Below are 22756 nucleotides of genomic sequence, written 5' to 3' on the forward strand. Positions count from 1 at the left end.
AATCCTAAGACCTTGCTAAATTCATTAACTCTAATAGTTATGTTGATTCCCATATAAACCATTATGTCATTTGAAAACAGTGATGCTTCTTTCCTGATTATTATATCTTTTACGCCTTTTTCATGCCTTATGTTAATGGTTATGAAGTATGGTAAAATGTTGAAAAGAAGTCATTAACTGGGCATCTTTTTCTTGTCATCAAGGGAAAAGTAGTCAGATTTTACCATTAAGGACGATAGTTGTGGGAAACTCGGGTGGCTCGGTTTATTAAGCATGTGACTTTAGCTCAGGTCATGATCTCAGTCCTGAGTTCGAGCCCCATATCTGGTTGCTGTCAGCACAGAGTCCACTTTGGATCCTCTTTCCCCCTCTCTCTGACCCTACCTGCTTGCACTCTCAAAAATAAACGAACAGTAAGTATGATAGTAGCTATACATTTTTCATAGATGCCCTTTACCAGATCAAGGATGTCTTCTAATTTCAGTTTTCTGAGAATAATCCTCATTAATAAGTGTGGAATTTAAGTGCTTTTTCAGCATCTATTGGGATGATCATATAATTTTCTTTTTTGGTCTTTTAATATGGTAAATAACAATGATTGGGTTTCAAATGTTAAATCCACCTTGCATTCCTGGGATAAACCAAACTTGATCAAAATCCAATTTGCTTGATTCAGTTTTCTAGTATTTCACTAAATATATGTGTTTCTAGATTCATGTGGCTATTGATGTGTAAGTTTTTTTTTTGGTAATATCTATTTTAGGTTTGTTATCAGTGTCATGCTGGCCCCAAATAAGAGGAAAAGTGTTTCCCCCTCTATTTTCTGAACAAAAATTGTGCAACATTGGTGTTATTTCTTCCTTAAGTGGTTGATAAATCTGACCACTAAAACCATCTGGGCCTGGAATTATCTTTGTGGGAAGTTTGTTGAACAAACTTCAATTTCTTTCAAAGTAAAGGACTATTTAGATGTTAAATTTCATCCTGTTTCACTTTTGATGCATGCTTAAAAGAATTTGTCCATTTCATCCAGTGTCAAATGTGTTGACATAATATTGTCCATAATCTCTTCTATTATCCTGTTAATGTCTACATTTCTATAGCGATATGCTCTTTCACACTGAATTCTCTGTATTTTTTTCTTCAGCCTAGTTAGGATATATGAATACATATATTTATTGCCATGTTAAGGAGCATAAATCAATGCTTTGCCTTTGAATGGCAACTTGGAAAACTGGTTCTGTGCTTCTCAAAATGGGATAGTTAACACTCCTGAAGAGGTCTGATCATTGGAAACCACAGAAATACCATGGCATATGAATTTTTCTACGGAAATTAAGTTAAAGTAGTGTTAGAAAGACTATGCTTAAGTAAAATCTGCATCATATGTTTCATTTTTAAACATAATTGGGAAATTTCTTGGAAATGTCCTTTTTTAAGGATTTGGGACTTAAACTCCCACTCCTTTGCCGCTTTATTTACTCTTCTCAGCCCTGGAAAAAAAAGAGAAAATCCAAGAGAGAACCCAAGAGAGAATCCAATCCAAGTTCTTCACTTTGCACCTGCAACAGCTTTCTGACTTCACATAAACCAGGTGGGAAATTAAAACATGACCAGTCATTTCATTTGACCAGGGGGCTTACATTTAGAACAAGTGTGTCTCGAACCCTGTGCTTAGGTCCTGATGAAATGTCTCAGGCAGGAATTGTAATACTAACTGAGCATTTCCTCCTTGCTGGAGAGTAACATGACGTGTAAGCCGGGCAACCTAAAACAGGTTTTATTGACAGTCTCATTTTACGAAAGAAGACAGTGACACTTGTCCAAGGACACACAGGCATGCAATGCAGATGGGCGTCTGACCACCTCAGGGAAAGAGAAAGGTGTGGGGCCCCAGAGAAAGGTGTGGGGCCCCTCACCAGCAGCACGCCCCGGGGGAGGGCGGGCTTCCGGGACGCAGGAAAACTGCGCGCTTCCACAGGCGGCGCCTTAAGGAGGCCGGAGGGGCAGAGAGAGAGCCCGCTGGGCCCCGCCCACACCCTGCTGCGATTCCCCATTCGCCGCCGACAGACGCACGGTGGAGACGTCACGGCGCACGCCGTCCGGAAGTGCGTGAGCTGCGATGACGACGAAGGCTGCGGCGGGGCTGGTAAGTGGGCGCGCGGGGGGCGTGCGGCAGGCGTGGGGACGCGCGCCCCAGGGAGGGCTGCTGGGCGACTGCGCGGCCGACTTTTCCCCACGCAGGGTCACCTGGGGCGACCCTGAGGTGGTGAGAGGGCTCCTCTACACCGCGGAACGGAGCCTAACGTGGAGGTCGTGCGGCCGTGTCCCTGCCACGTTCCAGTGACTGCAGGCTGATTCACCGGGCTTCCCCGGGAACTTTCCCTTCCTCGAGGCCGGGTCCCGGAGGGTCTCACTAAGCTTTTTCGGTCCGGCACCTGGTGTGGGACACGGCACATACCACTTCAGGGCCAGGGTCCTTAGCGGGTTTTTCTGATTTGAGGCGGAGTTGGAAGGAGACTGTTTTTCTTCCCCACGTGGTCTGGATGAGCGGAACTCGCTCCACCTCCTGGTGGGCAACGCCGCGTTTTGAAAGCTGCTTCCCAAGGAAAGGAATGGTTCTCCAGTGGTTTCTTTCGGGGTCAATTGGAATCCTGTTGGTCCCTCAAAGAGGCCCACTTTACATGGAAAACAGGGTGTGGGTGGGACTCAGGAGCTGGCATAATGGGAAGGAATGGTGAATGAGGAAAAAGTGGGAAGCAAAGACAAGTCTTGGGGAAACATGTTTTCTAGTGTCTAGGAAATATCCCTGGGTCATAAATCTCAGGGGCAGGTGGGGACGTAGTGATAAACATCAGTGATTGTCCCATGTTTTGGAGGAGGCCAAGTGTTCCTGCAAGTGTTTGAGTTACATTTTCTGCAGCCATCTGCCCTTAGCAGACCGCTTCCCTCAAGCGTTAACCGAAACCCACCTCTCCAGAGGGTATTGTAGCAGTAAAATGTGAGGACGCGAGTATAGCAGTAAGTGCTTCAGGAGTACAAAAGTGGACAGCTACAAGCATAGATCTAGTATAGGTGTCTGCCTCTCATATTGTCACTTTTTTCAGTTTTTTCATCTGAACAGGAGATGAGAGTCTCTCAGTTAAATAAAATTGCAGTAGATCCCTTTGTTTCCCTTGGCTTGTAGATTTCATTATTGTGCATGCATGTTTCTCTCCTAGATGTATAGTTGGTGACTTTGTCCCCAGATGCTGAGGTGCCTGAATCCCTGGCGCAGGCCACTACTGAGCTGTAGTTGGAGTAGGCTGTGCCTTTTCAAGCAGTATCTGTTTACAATGAAGTTGCAGTCTCCAGAATTCCAGTCACTGTTCACAGCAGGATTGAAGAGTCTGACAGGTGAGAGATTAGGATGCTTTCTTGCTTTGGAAGCCTGTGTTAGGGTTAAAGTTTTTTAGCCAACACTCGAGGGTTTTGTTTTGTTTTTGTTTTTGTTTTGCTGTTGACCTAACGAAAGAAAAGTTTACCGTGGGTAATCCAAAAGTAGCCAAAATGTAAGAGTCCGGCAGTGACTTCATTTACAAAGCACGGCTTTTCTGTATATTGTGCTAAGTACTTCATATACATTACAAGATTCGGCTTACTAGCTTAATGTGTAGATATATTTTGTTTTGTGGATGAGGAAACAGTCTTAGGAATGTGCCAACATTTTTATAATAACTGGGGAGCTGAATTTTGAACTTGTGCAGTCTTGTTTTCAGAACCCAGCTTGTAACCACCAAGCTGCATTTCTTGCCTAGACAGAGGAGGCAGAAGGAAATAGGAGTCCCCTCTGTTTGTGCATGTGCAAAACTTACCTGGAAGGAGCACGGGAAATGACTTTAGCTAAGTGCTTGATTACAGCAGCTTCCATTGCTTGTCACAGTTTTCTCATTCCTTACCTTGGAATATCAGCCCAGCTGTTGCCGAAGCAGCCACACTGATGTATTTCAAAACCTGTGGTATTTTAGTGGCCCATAAGAAATTCACAAAGGTAGATGTATGTAGGAGCATGACTTATACAGTGGTTTGCAACCCTAGCTGTCTATTAGATTCACTTGGGAAGCTTTTAAGATCTACAAATGCTGGGATCCCACTCTGACCCACTAACTGGAATCTCTGGGGAGGATGGGCATCTATAAATTTTTATAAGAGCTCCACTCTATTAATCTGATGCACAAAAGGTGGAGGAACCATGGCATTATATTCATTCCTTGTATCAGTTTATTCCCAAAGCTACTTTCTTATTCTTGAAATTAGATGATTTAAAAAAAAATTTTTTTTAACGTTTATTTATTCTTGAGAGAGAGAGAGAGAGACAGAGTATGAATAGGGGAGAAGCAGAGAGAGAGGAAGACACAGAATCCGAAGGAGGCTCCAGGCTCTGAGCTGTCAGCAGAGAGCCCATCCTGGGGCTCGAACCCATGAACCGTGAGATGATTAGAGCTGAAGTTGGATGCTTAATCAACTGAGCCACCCAGGCACCCCCCCTTTTTTCTTTTAATTTTTTTTTTTTTTAACGTTTATTTAGTTTTGAGAGACAGCGACAGACCATGAATGGGGGAGGGGCAGAGAGAGAGGGAGACACAGAATCTGAAGCAGGCTCCAGGCTCCCACCTGTCAGCACAGAGCCTGTCACATAGATGATTTTTTAGATACGTCAGAGGTCAGTGGTCCAGAGCTTGTTGATTCATATAGATTCTTCACGTGGTCTTGAAGTCGAGGGCCTAAAGCTGATACTTGCCTGTGAGTTTTAATTACAGTGATAAATGCTAGAAACTCCCAGTGCAATAGAAGTATCAGTCACAACGTGTGATGTAAAGTTTTCTAGTAACCACATTAAAGGTAAAAAGAAATGGGTGAAATTAATAAATTATGTAATAAATTTAATAATAAAATGAAAATTATTTTAGTATATCATTTTATCAACTTAAGATACCATAATTTTAATATAAAATATGTGTAAAAATTATTAAGGAGACATTTCACATCCTTCTTGTAACAAGTCTTTGAAATCTGGTGGTTAGCACATACTAACCATCTTAATTCACCACATTTCAAGTGCTCAGTTCAGTAACCACATGTGCCTGCTATTTGAGCAACACGAGTTTAGAAGCTCCAAATCTGAGTTGAATTCAAGTTTGTTCTTTCTTTATATGCCTTTCCCAGCTCCTAATCTTCCCATCTTCAATTGCAAGAGGCCTCTTGGAAGAAAGGTGCCAAATGCTTGGATGTAGGTAATTAACTGTTGGTGGCCTGTTTCAGGTCCTTCTGCATTTTTCTTTTGGAAACAAGACTCTGGATATTGATTCTTGAACGTTCTTGAACGTCTTTTATTTTAACAATTTCATTTGGCTTACTGACTGTCACCTCAAGAGTTGAATTGTCTCCACTTTAAGAGGTGAAATCCCAAGGATTTAGAAACTAAATAGGGTGGAAAGATACAGGTAGTTTATCCACAGGGTCTTGTCCTTGAAAGACTGGCAAATGGGAGCGTGGACATTTTCTAGACTTGACATTTTAGGCTATAGTGGAAGTAGCAAGAATGGCATCTTTTAGTGCAAAGCTCAGTCAGTTAGAAAATCAAATAATTGGTTTTTTTTTTTTGCTACTTTCTAAAGACCTGGGTGTCCTGGTAAATAAAATAAGATGTTCTCCATGAAAACAACACTCAAAAACACACACACTAATGATGGCTATTGTGTGGTGATACCGTGCAGTTAAATACCATATCAGTTCTCAGATCTTAATAGCTTCTTTGCCACATGTGAAATTAGTTTCCAGTATGTAAGAATTTGGGAAACTAGGATAGTAGATTTTCTGTACCCTAAATAGGATTTTGTTATTTGTCAGTTTATGTCATGTAATTTGTTTTTCCTCTTGCTTGAGGACAACACTGTAGAGGTATATTAGGGGCATATAAGATTTTTTTCTTCATTCTGTACATGAGAATGAAGTTCCAAACATAGTGGTTTTTGCCTACATTACGTGGTTGGTGGACAAGCCAGAGCTTCTGTGGCCACTTGGCTATAGTCCATAAGCAATGCTGGGGATGAGTACTCAGCAGTTAGCTTTTAACTGCTTAGGTATGTGATGTCATAAAACCATCAAAGTAACATTTGGGACAGTAGGAACACCCGATCACTCTTGAAGTTTGGGAGCTTCTGTATATTGGTGGTATGTGGTCATGCCATGGGATGGTCTTACACTTCGACTCACTTTCTGTACCCCCAGCCTCCAAAACTCAAAATTCAAAACATAAAGCACAGAAGTTAAAAGTTCGAAAGTTAACAAAATTAAAATACAGACACATAGAAGTTTTCTGACACATGATGTCCCATGGTCTTTTGTATTGCTAGCTATAATTAAAAATCGTTTATTATCAGATGTGGCAGTTGAAGCAAATTAATAGCTTTGGAATGATGAAATTATGCATTTCTTGAGTCTTAGGCTTAAATTTACAATTAAATTCAGTTGCATTAGGTATTTCACTGAGTATGTAGTTTATAAAATTTGTTGGAATGTGGATTTCTGTAAGATTGAATACAACAGTAATTGAGGGAAAAAGGAGTGTCTAAGCCTGATAATCCCTACTCCTAGGTCCGTATAAAATCATTGGTTTCTTACAGTTTTTATGACTGTTCCACACAAGCATATACATATGCCTTTCTCAATTGTATCATAATGTTAGAATCGTGAGTTTTTTGGAGATAGTTATCTATTTCCATATGGCTAATCAAAATGATGACTAGATTATTTTCAATTCTGGATCTCTTTCTATAATGCAGTTAATTTATTAGGTGACTTTGAACTTAAAATTTTATTTTAGTGAGCCAGCATGAAAATCTTATAACAGAGGTTATCTTGTATTCAGGCTTGACCTTCTTCATCCTGTTAAAGTAGGTTCAAATGAAAGTAAAACTTGCTCATTTTTTGGATTTCAAAATGGTTTCTTACTGTGTTAATTTGAAGGAAGAAACCTGTAAACAATACACATTTCAATGAGGCCACTCTAGTTTTTTTATTTTTTTTATTTTTTTGAATCTAGGATATCACAATTAAGTTCTCTGGTGAGCCATGTTGGTGTAAAGATGAGTAGGATAGGTTTTCTACCCTGATAATGAACAGGAAATTTTAGTATAATTAGTACACATAAAACTATGTTACTGTGATAGCTTAGAAGAAATTCAGTCAACTCTGCCATCAGGAGAGGCTTTCTAAACTGAATCAAAAAAGATGAGTAAGGATAAGGATGAGATCAGTGTTTTTTCCCACTCTGGGTGGTGCCCATTAGTGAACCATAAAATCGATTTAGTGGTCATGACCAGCATTAAAACACAGGGAAAGAGGATACAGTAGATGAGATTGTGTGGTATGTATTTTGTGAAACTTCATTTTAAGTACAAGTGACTGCCATGCAAAATGCCTTTCTTGGTGTGGGTTGCGCACCAAGACATTTCATGGCCAGCTGCTCAGCTAGATCAGTAAGTGGGGAAGGTGTTTGGGTGAAGTGACCCGTACGAGCAGTTAGATGGAAACTACCAGGAGAGTTTGGTGAATGTAAAGTGTGATGCAGAGATTAGTGAGAGATGAGACCGAAATGGGTCAGGAGGCCCTTGTGTAATGTATTGACAAAATATGGATCTTGCGCTGGGAGTAGTCAGAGGAACAGTGGCATCGCTTAATCACGTTGATGATTTAGAGCCCTATGTCTGGACTGTGGAAGCTGGATTTAAGGGGGCTGGTGTAGCCCTCTTGTTCAGGAAGGAGATAAAGAGACTGTGAACTAGGGAGAAATGAGGGTAGTGTCCAGAAATAGTTTGGCAGTCTTTCACTTTTTGGGTCTTGGACCTCTGTAAATCTCATGAAAACTGGAGTAACATAGTTAGGGGCCATGAACCCCATATTAAAGGAACCCTTAATAGCGACAGATAATGGGACTTGATAAATATGGAGTGAAAGAAGAACACATACTCCTGGGAAGGACTTAGCTCTGGGAGAGCTGTTAAGGTAAGGCCAGGAGGCAGAGGGTGGGAGCATTTGTTGCTTTGTAGCAGACTGTTTTTAGATAGTCTGCAGAAAGTGGGGCTGGAAGGTTTAGGAAAAATAGGTAGAGGAAGAGGAGGAGCAAGAGCAGATGAGGGGTAGGGATGGAGGTTAACGTATCGGGTTGTGATTAGGGATGCCACAACTCTGATGGATTTCCCTCAGTGCTGAATAGGTGAGAGTGCCCACCAGCCAGAGACCACAAGGAACACACCAGGTGCGTTGTTACTGCAGTGAGGGAGAACACCAACCAAGGAGAACCTTGGAGTATCTCACAAAAGGTTTTTAGAAAGAACTTCTTGTAGGATTTGTGCTTGTATCGTGTTTTGGGGCGGATGTTAAGAAGTGGGGCTTTGCTGTGGGTTAGGTGGTATCAGGCAGCAAGGATAAATCTGATGCGTGTCTTAATTCTTACCTAGGAGACGAGAACCCAGCACTCTGCTCTGTTAACCGATGGGTAAATAAGGAGCAGTCCCATGTATTAATTGTCATGAGGTGGTGCCTCTGACAGTGTTTGTGTCTCTTCTGTGTTCAGACATGATTACTAGTTGTCTTGTCTTAACTGATTCATCATGGTCACCGAGTGGACTTGTCTGACGTGGATGTTCTCTGAGATGATGTTCAGCAGGAGAGCGCTGGGACCCAGTTGTGGGTGCCAGGCCAGCTCGTGTCAAAGCCAAGGCTTAGGGGGTCATATATGGCCATTTCCTGGATGTCATTCTCACTAGGTACCATATGATGTCCTTTAGTCATTATGTAATTATAGTAGACTTTGTCTTGTCCACTCTGGGTTTCCTCTACTGAGGCCCTTACAGTAGCTTCAGCATTCATATGGCTTTTCTAGAACACAGATAGGAGCAGATATAACATCATGTGCACTTTTTTTCTTGGCGGATTCTTCGTTGTAACATTATCATACCTGGTGTGGTAGACTAATGTTGTTTGACAGTTCCATAGTTTTATGCATGAACATACAGTTTCAGCATCAGTATCTGAAGAGAAATAGGTGTAAGAACACCTCACAATTCTGAAATAGAAAAAGCAGTTATTCACTACACTTTTTGGTTGTAATTCAAATCTGTATCGGTGACATTGGGGGTATTGTGGAATTCGGAATTATCTTCCAAATCTGCCAAGAAAATTTCTGCAAGTTCCCTGTTCTCACAGTTGTGACAGGCATTCTACTATAGGTAAGTCACTTCATTTCTGTGGGCCTTGTTCTCCTAATTTTTATCTGAAAAGGTTCAGTTAAATAATCTCTGCTGTTCCTAATAGATGGGAAAAACTTTGTACTTATGTAATTCTTAAATACATTAAAGTAAAAAATATTCTTTCTCCTCTCAGATTTATTTGTGAAAGAAAATCATGAATTAAGAATAGCAGGAGGAGCAGTGAGGGATTTATTAAGTGGAGTAAAGCCTCAAGATGTGGATTTTGCTACCACTGCTACCCCTGCTCAGATGAAGGAGATGTTTCAGTCTGCTGGTATTCGCATGATAAACAACAAAGGGGAGAAGCATGGGACAATTACTGCCAGGGTGAGTGAAAGGTTTGACAGCAATTGCATTGCCTCTCCTTTAGTTTTTAGAATTTTTATATGTTTTTTTTCTAGGTTTTAAAAAAAATCAAGTAACAAAAAACTAAAAAAATATGTCAGTCTTGGGGTGCCTGGGCGGCTCAGTGAGTTAAGCGTCTGGCATCCTACTCTTGGTTTCGGCTCAGGTCATGATCTCGCAATTTGTGGGCTCGAGCTCCACGTCGGGCTCTGTGTTGACGGTGCAGAGCCTGCTTGGGATTTCTCTTTCCCTCTCTCTGCCTCTGCCCTGCTCTCTGTCTTTCTCTCTCTCTAGATAAATACACATTAAAAAAAAAAAAGTCATTTTCTATCTCCCTCTTAAACCCTGCATCCTCCTTTGCTGTAGCCTCCTCTGCTGTAGCTAGTTGTTATGGTACTTACCTGTTAGCCCCACGGTTCTAAACAAGACCTTTCTATGCTGCAGTGTTTGTCTTTGTTTCAAATTTCCCGGGTGTAAGATGTTGTCTGCTGATGTCTGCACAGGAGAGCAGCTCAGCTTTCTTAGAAGCAGCACAGGCACTTCTCCCTTGTCTTCTCAGTGTACATGTACCATCATTTTTGGTTGAATTCATATTCAGTGTTTACATTTATAACTATGGTTTACTGCTGGATTGTAAAGTGCATTGTGACTATCTTTCTCAGGTGATTTTGGTTTCCCTGCAGTTAATAACATTTTTCTTTTACGTAGCTTTCTGTGTGCCACTGATTCATTTCTCTACTCTGTAAAATTCTTAGTAGAGTAAACCAGAGTAAACCCGTCAAGTTTCAGTTCCTTGTTTTCAGCCACCTCACCTGGTGCATTCTCTCCTCTCATATCTGTATGTTCTGGGCGGGCTCCTCATTCCTCATCTTGAGATTTCCCTGCACCAGATTCTGGGAATTTCCCGGCCTCTTCCTTACTAGACTGCCTTGGTCCTGAGTCCTGTGTGATATTCTTTCTTGGTTTTGCTCTCATTAAAAAAAAAAATTTTTAATGTTTGTTTATGAGAGAGAGAGAGAGAGAGAGAGAAAGCAAGCAAGCAGGGGAGGGGCAGAGAGAGAGGGAGACACGGAATCCGAAGCAGGCTCCAGGCTCTGAGCTGTCAGCACAGAGCCTGATGTGGGGCTCAGACTCACTAACCTTGAGATCATGACCTCAGCTGAAGTCGGACGCTTACCTGACTGAACCACCCAGGTGCTCTGATTTTTTGCCCTCATTTTAATAGTTTGAAACCTGGAAAGCCTTACATGTCTGAAAATATTTTTATTTTACCTTCACACTGGTCTGATAGTTTTACTGGTTGTAGAATTTGAGGCTGGCAGTCATTTTCACTCAGAACTGTAAAGACTGTTTTCCACCTGCCTGTGTTGCCACTGGGAAGTCTGAGCTCATTCACATTTCTCTTCTGTTTGAGACCAGATTTTTTGCCTGCCCTGAAGCCTTTCTGATCTTTTTATCAGGTGTTTGTAGTTCCAAGATGCTGTGCTTGGTTTGTATGTGTTTTTTCATTCATTGTGTGGGGACACTTAGTGGGCCTTCTTGTATTCCTCTCCTCATTTCATCCCTTTTGTTCGGTATCTTCAGCTTTGGAAACTCCTGTGATGTTGGATATTGGATCACGGGGTCTGAGCTTCTATCTTTACCTTTGTCTCCTAATTTATATTCTCCTATCTTTGTCTTTCCATGAGATTGCCTTAGCTTGATCATCCAGGTTTTTTATTTATTTATTTTTGAGAGACAGAGGCAGAGTACAAGTGGGGGAGGGGCAGAGAGAGAGAAGGAGACACAGAATCTGAAGCAGGCTCCAGACTCCCAGCTGTCAGCACAGAGCCCGATGCAGGGCTTTAACTCACAAACCATGAGATCATGACCTGAGCTGAAGTCGGACGCTTAACCAACTGAGTCACCCAGGCACCCCAAGAGGTCTTTCTTCTTTTGAAAACTTCCTTTTCTTGTTTCAGATGCAGTATCTTATTTCCTTTAGGATACCAGTTAATAGTTACTTGGATAATGTCTCTCTTTCCTCTGAGCTTTTTCTGTCTTTCCTGTTGGCTTTCTTTAACTGTGGGTTTGGTTCTTTCCTTACGTTTGTGTGATCCTCTGGTGTTTGTAAAGTGACTTCAGAGATTTACTCTAGTTTTGTGTGGGAAACATCAGCCAGTTGTGGGACCATCACTGTCCATATGAGTAGGCCTATTCCTTATTCCAGAATAAATCTGGTTATTAGCATTTTGAAAAACCAAGTGGGGAAAGGGAATAAAGGTCATGTTGATTTTCTTTTTTTTTTCCCCCACTTAATCTTGTTTTCATTGGAGTGCTTCACTCCCACTGTATCTGGTGTCCCAAGGTGTAACCATTTTTAGGTTAGCCTTTCTAATGAGGTAATCTCTGGTTCTTTGCCTGGGTAAGGTAGGCATTCCAGGGGTCTATTTCTTACAGTGATTTTCACACAGTCTTCGTATTTCTTTTTTAAAAAAATTTTTTAATGTTTATTTATTTTTGAGAGAGAGAGCACAAGTGGGGTATGTAGAGAGGTAGACAGAATCTGAAGCAGGCTCCAGACTCTGAGCTGTCAGCACACAGCCTGACGTGGGGCTCAAACCCATGAACTGCGAGATCATGACCTGAGCCGAAGTTGGACACTTAACGGGCTGAGCCACCCAGGCGCCTCAGTCTTCATATTTCAAACCTTTTACTTACCACTTGCCTTGAGAGAAAACGTGTGCCTTAAATTCTTGAGTTCTAGAGCTAACTTGTTTCTAGAAAAGAAATGAGATTGAGAGGAATTCCAGAACAGACTTCCAATGATCAGTAGTGTTTTTCAGCTCTTAATGAGGAGATTCCAAATTCCTGCATGGCATGTAAAACCCTTTGTTGTCTACCCCTCAGTGCTAACATGCTGTTTGTCAGCTATAGTTTTTTGCGCAGATAATATCCCTCTTTCTCTCCACTGTGCCTTTGGTCATCTTTTCTCTTGATTTGAAATGTTATTCTTACGTGTGCATGTGCAGATCCTACTTTTCAGGGCTCAGCTCACATGTCAGTCGTTCTTGAAGCTAGTCAGCTTTTCCCAGCTGAGGTAATCTTTCTTTCCATGACATATGTAGCACTTTATTTCGACTTCATTGATTACCAGTAAGTGAGTTGCAGGATGTGTTAAGGGTTTGTGTTTTTTCCTCTTTCAATCCTTTGCTCAGTGGTATATATGTTGTAAATTGATAATCAGCTCTTTGCAAACCAGAGTTATTATAAAATATTTCAAGGTAGCCTGAATTGAAGTTGAAAGAACTAGAATATACGGTTTTAAAGGCCTCCTCACTCCTCTGCCACAACATTTGTTAGAGTTGTCTTTTTTTAAACATCAGACTCCCTTTTTTTTTTTTTTTTAAGTTTATTTACTTTATTTTTGAGAAGGGGGAGGGCAGAGAAAGAGAATCCCAAGCAGGCTCTCTGCTGTCAGTGCAGAGCTTAAATTCGGGGCTTGATTTCACAAACCGTGAGATCATGACCTGAACCGAAATCAAGAGCTGGACGCTTATCTGACTGAGGCACCCAGGTGTCCCAAACTCATCTTTTCAAATTAAGATGCATTTATTTTTTAAAAATATTCTTTGGCTCTGTCTTTGAATATTGTGGTTGTCTTTCTATTTCAAGATACATGTGCAGTAGGTGACTTTGAAAAGAAAGATGTATGTGTCAGAACTCATTTTTTTCAGTTCATCCAGTGTTCTAAAAACTAAAAAAAATTTCGTTACAGCTTCATGAAGAAAATTTTGAAATTACTACACTGCGGATTGATGTTGTCACTGATGGAAGACACGCTGAGGTAGAATTCACAACTGATTGGCAGAAAGATGCTGAACGCAGAGATCTCACTATAAATTCTATGTTTTTAGGTAATATCTGGAGATCATGTTTTAATCCATTCTGTCTGAAAGCTGCCTTTTAAAGTGAATCTGCATTCTGGAAATGTCCTCCAACCTGGGAAGTTGCATTAGTTTCATCTAAGAAACCGTGTAGCATATGGGTTAAAAGATGATTCTGGAGCCAGAAGTCCCAGGTTCAAATTCTGACTCCATGACTCACTAGCTATAAAAGGAGGATGTTAATATTAGCTTCCTTTGTAAGTTTGTTGTGAGGATTAAAGAAGTTAACAGTTTTAAGTCCTTAGAACAGTGACTGGCACATGTACACATTCAGTGTTAACTTACTAATTGCATCTAAAAATGGCTAACATTTCAGGTAAGAAAAATGCATGTCCCCCATGTCACTCTCCACTGCACATCTTTCGTGGGTTCCCACCCTAGCTCTTCTTCTTCTGGTGCCTGGGTGCAGACTGATAAATGACTTCAGCAGCCTCTCTGTTGCTGTGCCTCGGCACAACATCAGATTCTTTCATGGCATTGCATTTTAGGAATCATCTTGAATCAGAGTTTCATGCAAGAGAAAACCTGTTTATCATCTCAGCTTGATTTTTGTGTGAATGAAACCAGTGAGACTCATAGTAGGTGAATTAAGTTAGTGCTTAATTGAAGCATTATTTTTTGTACTTTAAGTTTTAGGCAAGCCCTTTATGTTTAACACTTTGGATTAGAAAAGAGAGATGAAGCATCCACTTTTCATAACCTGGTTGTGGCAGCAGTAATAGTGAAAGGATGAAGTATAGGTTTCCTCGCTATCCAAAAGTATTCTGTGTCACCTTTCTTAAGTTGAAATGGTGTAAGGTGAGGAAGCAATTACTATTTCATCAAAATGAAAATCCTTTTCCAGATTTCTTTCAGGTAGTGAAAACAGCTTTTAGAGTAGGTCTTTTGTAAAGGCAGCGTGGCCTAAAGTGAACTTACAGATAGTGGAGAAAACCTGTAATAGTATTTGCTTCATGGGATGGAGAAGGGGATTGTAGGTGGGATCTCCTGCTAATTACATTAAAGATGATGTCTTTAGAGCACCTGCTGGATTCTGAGTCACTTGATACACTTTATCTCATTTAACTGTCAGGAAAACTTCACTGAGGATAAAATCCATTTTATGAGGAAACAGACTGAGATGTTAAGTAACTTAGCTCAGGTCACAGACTACCATGATTGGACCTTGGGTTTCCACAGCCTACATGATTTATCAGCCCAGTTGGTGGCATGTTATCCCTCCGTTATGTGATCACACTCCCGGTGTTCATTTCTTCTTCTTTCTTAAGATTTTTTAACATTTATTTATTTTTAAGAGACAGAATATGAGTGGGGGAGGGGCAGAGAGGGATGGAGACAGAATCTGAAGCAGGCTCCAGGCTCTGAGCTGTCAGCACAGGGCCTGACTGGGGGGCTCGAACCCATGGACTCCCAAGATCATGACCTGGGCTGAGGTCGGACACTTAACCAACTGAACCACCCAGGCCCCCCACCCCCCCCCTTTCTTTTTACCTCATTCTGACTTAGGGTAAACTGCTGCAACTAGTGCAATGTATAAAATCTGTAACTAGCTTCTCCTAAGCATACCTAACTAAAAGAGAGAGGTTAATAATTCTTTTTCAGTATACTGTTTTATAAAAGTAAAAGCTGTTCTTACTGGTACTACTGTTTCCTTTCTTTTTTCTTTTCTTTCTTTTTTTTTTTTTTAAAGTTTGTTTTGAGAGACAGTGAGGAGAATCCCAGGCAGGCTCCATCCACATAGTCAGTGCAGAACCTGACACGGGGCTTGAACTCATAAGCTGTGAGAGCATAACTTGAGCCGACACCAAGAGTCAGACGCCTAAGCAACAGAGCTACCCAGGTGCCCTGTACTACTGTTTTCTACCATTTGCTGAGCCCTTGTAATGTGCCGGGCGTGGTTCTGAGCACATCACAGCAATTGAATCTTCCCAGCATCCCTATGGAGCAGATACTGCTATTTAACCTATAGTAATTTTCTTAAAGTCATGCAGCTGGTAAACTGTAGAATTAGGATTCCAACCTAAGTGTCCTGGCTCTGGAGGTCACGTTCTTGACCACTACATTATTCTTAGCAACTCTGCTTTATTTCTTACTTTTATGCATTATATTTTGAAAGTGATATTCAGAGCAAAAAACAAAGGGCACACCTATCAGTGTGTATTGTCACTAATTTTTACTTTTTCCTGTCCAGGTTTTTTTCAAGCCTTACTGGGTGAAGCATTCCTAGTTTTGCCATTTCTGGTTACTTTGTGTCTCACACTTTGCTCGTTTTATCCTGTGTTTTGTTTTGTTTTGTTTTTTGTTTTTGCCTCCAACCTTGATTTTTCCTTTAGTGAAAAGGACTTTAGTATTTCCATGCTCACCAGGGAGAGCTGTCTCTTCATTAAGAGAAATTACATTAAGAGACCGATAGACCTCATGTATTTGCTACTTTGTAAAGATATTTTTTCCCATTTTCTGTTATTTCTTTGAATTTTGAGCCTTTCAAATTTCTATATATATCAAAATGCTATATAAATCAAAAGTTTGGGAAGTGTTATGCTTTAGCTTACCAGTATTGCATTTGGGATAATCAAAGAGCATTAAAGTTCAAACAGAAATAAATTGACAAGTAGTTGTTCTTCAGAGGTAGAGGCAGTGCCTTTATAAGGTAAAGCATCTCTCAGGATCACTGACCACCCCCCCACCACCATTTGGATGATTGAATGGTACCTCTCTTTGCTCTGTTTTTTTCAGTCCCTAGAGTGACCAGCTGTCTGTTTGCCCGGGACAGGAGATTTTTAATTTTTAAAACTAGCAAAAGTTCAAGGATAACTGAAATGAACTGGGCACTCTACTACTTGAGGTTTTATATGCCTTATGTTAATTTTTTCTTTTTGTTTACATATGAAAGAACATATTATAGTGGGAATTTTTTTGATTACATTTCTTTGAATGGGTATTAGGTTCACATGGTTCAGAATTCATGAAGCTTAAAAGGCTGCAGAGTTGTCTCCTGATCTGATTCACCATACCCTTGCTCACAGTGCAGTCAGACTTGGATTTTTGCCACGTGATAGAAATGTGAAAAAATGTTGCCTCAAAGATTTATAATTTTTTATGAGTAAGGTTGCAAAATCTTCATTTTTTAAGGTTTTTAAAAATATTTCCTTAGCTTATTTCTACCGATTTCTTCTATTTATATGTGGTATTTTTATTTATTTACAAAAGCTTTTTGTATATTATGGAAACTTGGTATTTGACTCTATTAACTTAGTATTTTTCTCAGTATGCTTTTCATTATGGTGGTTTTTGCCATGAAGGCACCTTTGATTTTTGTGTCGTTGAATTATTTCCTTAAGGCTCTGGTGTTGTGGGTGTGTGTATCTAATTTTAGTTTCTTGGTAAATCCCCATGCAGTGTAAAATCTGCATATTAACTTTGACTCCCCCGTCTTCATACTTAATTATTAGTAGCCTGTTGATAGGAAGTTTTACTGATAACAGAAACAATCAAGTAAAACAAATTTTGTATGGTCTATGTATCATACACTGCGTTCTTACAGTAAAGCAAGGTAGAGAAAAGTGTTAAGAAAATAAGAGAGAAATCATTTACAGTACTGTAAAAATCTACCTCTACGTGGACCCATGTAGTTCAAACCTGTGTCAAGGGTTAACTGTATATTTTTAAAGGTTTTCCCCATTCCAGGATCATAAATGTTTTTTCCTATGGTTTATGATTTTAGTTTTTCCATTTTTTTTGCTTTTTATTTTTTCCCCCAGATTATTTTGGCTATTCTTGTTTATTCTCTCATATTTACTTGAAAATCAGCTTGTTTCGTGTCTCTACCCCAATTCATACTAGCTTATTTCTTATTTAGTTCATTCTTGGATATTATCTTTTTAGTTGGTGTTATAAATACAGCCTTTTATTCCATTATGTCTTCTATTTGATAGTGGATATGGATGAATGCTATTCATGTCTATTTTAACTTTGTAACTCACTTAATTTTTACTGTTTATAATAGTTTTTAGCTGACTTTCTTGTTTTCTAGGTCTTACTTGTTAACAGTGATGATATCTCTCCCCTCTTCTTTAATGAATAGGTTTTGATGGTACCTTATTTGACTACTTCAGTGGTTTTGAAGATTTAAAAAATAAGAAAGTTAGATTTGTTGGACATGCTAAACAGAGGATACAAGAAGATTATCTTCGAATTTTAAGATATTTCCGGTAAGAATTTTTTTAAAATAATGGTAACAGTTTTTAATACCCTGCATGTGAAACGCACAGGTGAGTGTACAAAATGGTGACATCCCAAATGTCTGTCCCTGATATTTAGTAAAATGTGACTTACTGTGAGAGATTACTTAGATGCTTCATATTTTCTTTCCCAAAAATATTTACTGCATTCTTTGATGGTTTTATATAATTCAGCTTTAAATCATTTTTCTTGTGTCCAGTGTTCTTTTTATTTCCTGCACTCATCATTCATGTCACAGATAATTGAATGCTCACCACAGGCCAACCACTGTGGTGGGTGCTTTGAACACGGAGTAACCGGTCAAAGTCTTTGCCTTCACATGGGTTACAGTTTGAGGTGGTCATGGGAAATCCCTCAGATGAACTTAGTAAGCATGAAATGCATTTGCATGGTTTTGTGGATAGAAATGATTTTTAAAGTCTGGGTTCTAACCTTTTTCACATTTTTTTTAATGTTTATTTTACTTTTTATATATTTAAATCTGGGTTAGTTAACATATAGTGTAATAAGGATTTCGGAAATAGAATTTAGTGATTCATCACTTACATAGAACACCCACTCCTCATCCCAGCAAGTGTCCTCCTTAATGCAACCTTGCCAATTTAGCCCACCCCCCCCCCCCCAATCCCTCCAGCAATCCTGTTTGTTCTGTATTTAAGTCTCTTATGGTTTGTCCCCCTCTCTGTTTTTGTATTATTTTTGCTTCCCTTCCCTTATGTTCATCTGTTTTGTGTCTTAAATTCCACATATGAGTGAAGTCATATGATACTTGTTTTTCTCTGACTTATTTTGCTTAGCATAATACACTCTAGTTCCATCCATGCTGTAAATGGCAAGGCTTCATTCTTTTTGATCACCAAGTGATACTCCATTGTATATATAAACCACATCTTCTTTATTCATCATTTGGACATTTGGGCTCTTTCCATACTTTGGCTATTGTTGATAGTGCTGCTATAAACACTGGGGTGCATGTGCCCCTTCAAACAGCACTCCTCTGTTCTTTGGATAAATACCTAGTAGTGGAATTGCTGGGTCGTAGGATAGTTCTATTTTTTTTTTTTTAAATTATTCTAAGTGGCTAGTTTATGTGTAGTAATATTTTTTACTGCTTAGGATCACATTTGGAGTATTCTGTAACAGAGCCTACGTATTTTGTTAGTAAATGTTCTTTAAATTTCAGTATTTGCAGACTCTGTCTTTGCAAATAATAGAACACAGGCTGACATCCATAGTTACTGTCATTTAATGTACATTATAAATGAATTTTAAAGATGTGTTCATACAGGTATACTTTAATGCTTCTGAGATTACAAGAAATACACTCCTGTGTCTGCAACTAGATGTGTCCTATTTGAAACTCTTTATTAAAAGTATTGAGGGGTGCCTGGGTGGCGCAGTCGGTTAAGCGTCCGACTTCAGCCAGGTCACGATCTCGCGGTCCGTGAGTTCGAGCCCCGCGTCGGGCTCTGGGCTGATGGCTCAGAGCCTGGAGCCTGTTTCCGATTCTGTGTCTCCCTCTCTCTCTGCCCCTCCCCCGTTCATGCTCTGTCTCTCTCTGTCCCAAAAATAAATAAACGTTGAAAAAAAAAAAAAAATTAAAAAAAAAAAAAAAAAAGGATTGAGGGGTACTAGGGGCTCCTGGGTGTCTCAGTCAGTCGAGCATCCGACTTTGGCTCAGGTCTTGATCCCATGGTTCATGGGTTCGAGCATCTCATCGGGCCCTGTGCTGACAGCTGAGAGCCTGGAGCCTGCTTCAAATTCTGTGTTTCCCTCTCTCTCTGTCCCTCCCCCACTCACACACACTCTCTCTCAAAAAATAAGCATTAAAAAATTTTTTTAAAAAGTATTGATGGGCACAGACAGGCATACTTTGTATCCTGCTCCATTGATGGCATTCCGGTGTTGTTTGGGTGCCTTTCCAAGAATGCTATTTTATTCATCCAGTATAGGTACCAGTTCCAGGAAGTACATTTGATAGCCATTCTAAGTGGCTCAGTGATTTGCAAATCAGACTGAGCAGAGGGTTTTACTTCTTGCTAATTACAGAACGTTATTTACATTTTATTGGATCTCAGTTTTGTTATCTGGGAACAAAGAGAAGGTAGAGAGAATTGACCAGATGATTTCTAAGGCCCCTAATTCTGTTGTCTTGTAGTAGATGTATGGAATAGTACCAGTAAAATAAAAAACTAGATTTTTGCTAGTGATATGCCAACTAGAGGTAACATGGTCTGAAAATTTTGTTTTGTAGGTTTTATGGGAGAATTGTAGACAAGCCTGGTGACCACGATCCTGAGACTTTGGAAGCAATTGCAGAAAATGCAAAAGGCTTGGCTGGAATATCAGGGGAGAGAATTTGGGTGGAACTGAAAAAAATTCTTATTGGTAACCATGTAAATCACTTGATTAACCTCATCTATGATCTTGATGTGGCTCCTTACATAGGTGAGAAGAAGTTATAAAATATTTGAGATTTTGACAATGAGATACCTGGTTTACAATTTCATAAGAATGTTTGACTAATTCCAAAAGGAGAAAGAGTATTTTAAAGTAGGATAAACTGAGATCACAGGTAGGAGGACACAGCTCAAAGACAGCACAGCACTGAAGTAGGACACAGTGGCCTCTGGTATCAGACCTGGGTTTGACTGATGTTTTGCCGCATATCAACTTTGTGATTTGGGTTATTTCTTTAATCATTAGTTGTTGAATCTAAAAAAGGGGTGTGAAAATAGTTGCATCTATCTAAAGGAAGGGCTGAGACATTCAGTGAATTAATACATGTGAGGCACTTAAAGGGTAACATATATGGAAATTAATGTTGTTACAATGTTCAGAAAGAACAGTGGTATATGCTACCGCATACTTAAGGAAACTTGGGTGTATTTCAAATAGTTATTGAATGGTGGGTGGGGGGTGGATGTTGAGTGACAGTAGCTCGGTGAGAAGTCAGTAGTAAGTGTCACTTGTGCGTCTGATACCACCGCCTCTGCCTCTGGAAATTAATGTTTTAGGGCTCCTTACTGTAGGTCTTAGGGGGATTATAGGAAAGAATAGCAACAGTTTATCAGTGGTTTACCTGTAAGATGGGAGCATCACACTGAACCAGTGAGTTCTAGTGGCAGGACGTTTAGTATACTATAGCCATGATTGGTTGAGGAGATTAGTGTGTTTTATTAAATTTATCCACTGTAAAAAATAAAAATAGGTGAAAAATTGTTTTTGTCCCTACAGGTTTACCTACTAATGCAAGTTTAGAAGAATTTAACAAAGTCAGTAAAAATGTTGCAGGTTTTTCACCAAAGCCAATGACTGTCTTGGCCTCATTATTCAAAGTACAGGATGATGTCACAAAATTGGATTTGAGGTTGAAGATTTCAAAAGAAGAGAAAAACCTTGGTATATTTGTAGTTAAAAACAGGAAAGATTTGGTTAAAGCAGCAGATAGTTCAGAACCATTGAAACCCTATCAAGACTTCATTATAGATGTAAGTATATACAGGCTTGGTCAGAACTAATTTATTAATACTAAGACCCAGTGTGTTCTGTGGATTTCATTTATTTTAAGTGAAAAATTTCACATTGGTTATTTACCTTTTAGGATAAGATGATTAGTAAGCATTCTAATGTGTGGTGAAACTAAGTGTTTGATTTTGGCACTCAGTCTAGGGAATCTGATGCAACGACCCGTGTGTGTGAACTCCTGAAGTACCAAGGAGAGCATCGTCTTCTCGAGCAAATGCAGCAATGGTGCATTCCTCCATTTCCTGTGAGTGGCCATGACATCAGAAAAGTAGGCATTTCTTCGGGAAAAGAAATTGGGGCTCTGTTGCAGCAGTTACGAGAACAGTGGAAAAAAAGCGGTTACCAAATGGAGAAAGATGAACTCCTAAGTTACATAAAGAAGAGTGAAAATTGATGAGAGCTGATATTAAATAGCAGAAAATTTTTGGTAAAACTAGTTTGTTCGTTTTTTTTTCCCTTCCCTCTTAGATTTAAGAGACTTGAATATATAGCAGAATAAAAGCCAGCGTAGAGGACCTCTTCAGATGAGTAAAGGTCTTATTTTGTGAGATCTAATTATATTTCAGGCAGTAAACTGAAGTCTACCTCCTCTTAATTTGATTTATATCACTGAACCCTGTGATTCTTTTGGAGTAGTTCCTACTGCAAATAGTACAGTTGTTTTCCCCTGTTGTAATCTGTCTAGGCTTTCTTCTTTTTTTTTTGGTGTAGTGTGTTACTGATTGATCTTAAAACGTGGTAACTCAAAAGTGTTTCTTAATGTTTGTAATTGAAATAACTGCATTATTTTATTGTTCTGGAATCCAGGTAAGAAGTGAAGCTTACAAAAGTGTGTTGATAACACAGTAGTTGACAAAATGGCCTCTATAAAATAATGAAGACTGGATGTGTCCCAGGTGGCTGGCATTCGTACACCCAAAACTTGGTTCTAGCAAGCTGTTTTAGTACGTAGTTGATACTTTTGTCATAATTTATGCATGCTAGGCCTGAGAAAGATTGGCTTGACAGTTACTCTTGAGCCTATTTTAATAAACATTCCCTTTGGAATTGGAAGAGAAATGTGTGTGGTATGTGACAGTATATATCATTACACATACACATATTCTACATACTGACAAATTAAGGTCAGTGTTAACTTTGTAAAGATGTGGCCTACATTATAATGTCCGTGAACAGGCCTGTACATATGGTCTTTTAATTTCTTTTTTTAATGTTTCTTTGTTTATATTTGAGAGAAAGGGACACAGAATCCGAAGCAGGCTCCGAGCTGTCAGCACAGTGTGAGAGACGCTTAACCGACTAAGCCACCCCGGTGCCCCTGCACACATGGTCTTTTAAAGTAAAAGGTTTGACCTCTAAATGTTTTCAGTAGGTAAATGGGTGCAACGTATTATTTCAACATTGTGACATTTTACTTTTTTA

The 22756-nt window shown here is 39.7% G+C and overlaps 1 protein-coding gene and 1 long non-coding RNA gene across 5 annotated transcripts; one reads left to right on the top strand and one right to left on the bottom strand.

The window, feature by feature from the left end:
- The first annotated feature begins 2065 nt into the window (after nt 1-2065).
- On the top strand, nt 2066-22387 carry TRNT1 (tRNA nucleotidyl transferase 1). 4 transcript variants are annotated; one of them, XM_045493595.1, is made up of 8 exons: nt 2066-2149; nt 3222-3396; nt 9427-9620; nt 13396-13534; nt 17649-17775; nt 20061-20254; nt 21044-21297; nt 21474-22387. In XM_045493595.1, exons 2-8 carry the CDS (start codon nt 3249-3251, stop codon nt 21726-21728), a joined length of 1311 nt encoding a protein of 436 aa, XP_045349551.1. In that variant the 5' UTR covers nt 2066-2149; nt 3222-3248; the 3' UTR covers nt 21729-22387. The 4 variants fall into 4 exon arrangements, with proteins under 4 accessions (XP_045349551.1, XP_045349552.1, XP_045349553.1 ...); XM_045493596.1 differs by lacking the exon at nt 2066-2149 and adding an exon at nt 2167-2429; XM_045493597.1 differs by lacking the exon at nt 2066-2149 and adding an exon at nt 2462-2572.
- On the bottom strand, nt 18839-19477 carry LOC123605909. The gene is made up of 2 exons (XR_006715988.1): nt 19439-19477; nt 18839-19193 (listed from the first exon to the last, which is right to left on the bottom strand). It is a non-coding gene; the product is annotated as an uncharacterized LOC123605909 (long non-coding RNA).
- Nucleotides 22388-22756: the final 369 nt, after the last annotated feature.

The sequence above is a fragment of the Leopardus geoffroyi genome, chromosome A2 (genome assembly GCF_018350155.1).
Source record: "Leopardus geoffroyi isolate Oge1 chromosome A2, O.geoffroyi_Oge1_pat1.0, whole genome shotgun sequence".
Taxonomy (NCBI): Eukaryota; Metazoa; Chordata; class Mammalia; order Carnivora; family Felidae; genus Leopardus; species Leopardus geoffroyi.

Bases quoted from the DNA above. Each gene is read 5' to 3' on its own strand.
- TRNT1 (XM_045493595.1), top strand. From the start codon at position 3,249: ATGCTGAGGTGCCTGAATCCCTGGCGCAGGCCACTACTGAGCTGTAGT. The intron at 3,397-9,426 runs GTGAGAGATTAG...TTCTCCTCTCAG, and splicing joins AGGATTGAAGAGTCTGACAG to ATTTATTTGTGAAAGAAAAT. The intron at 13,535-17,648 runs GTAATATCTGGA...TTTAATGAATAG, and splicing joins TATAAATTCTATGTTTTTAG to GTTTTGATGGTACCTTATTT.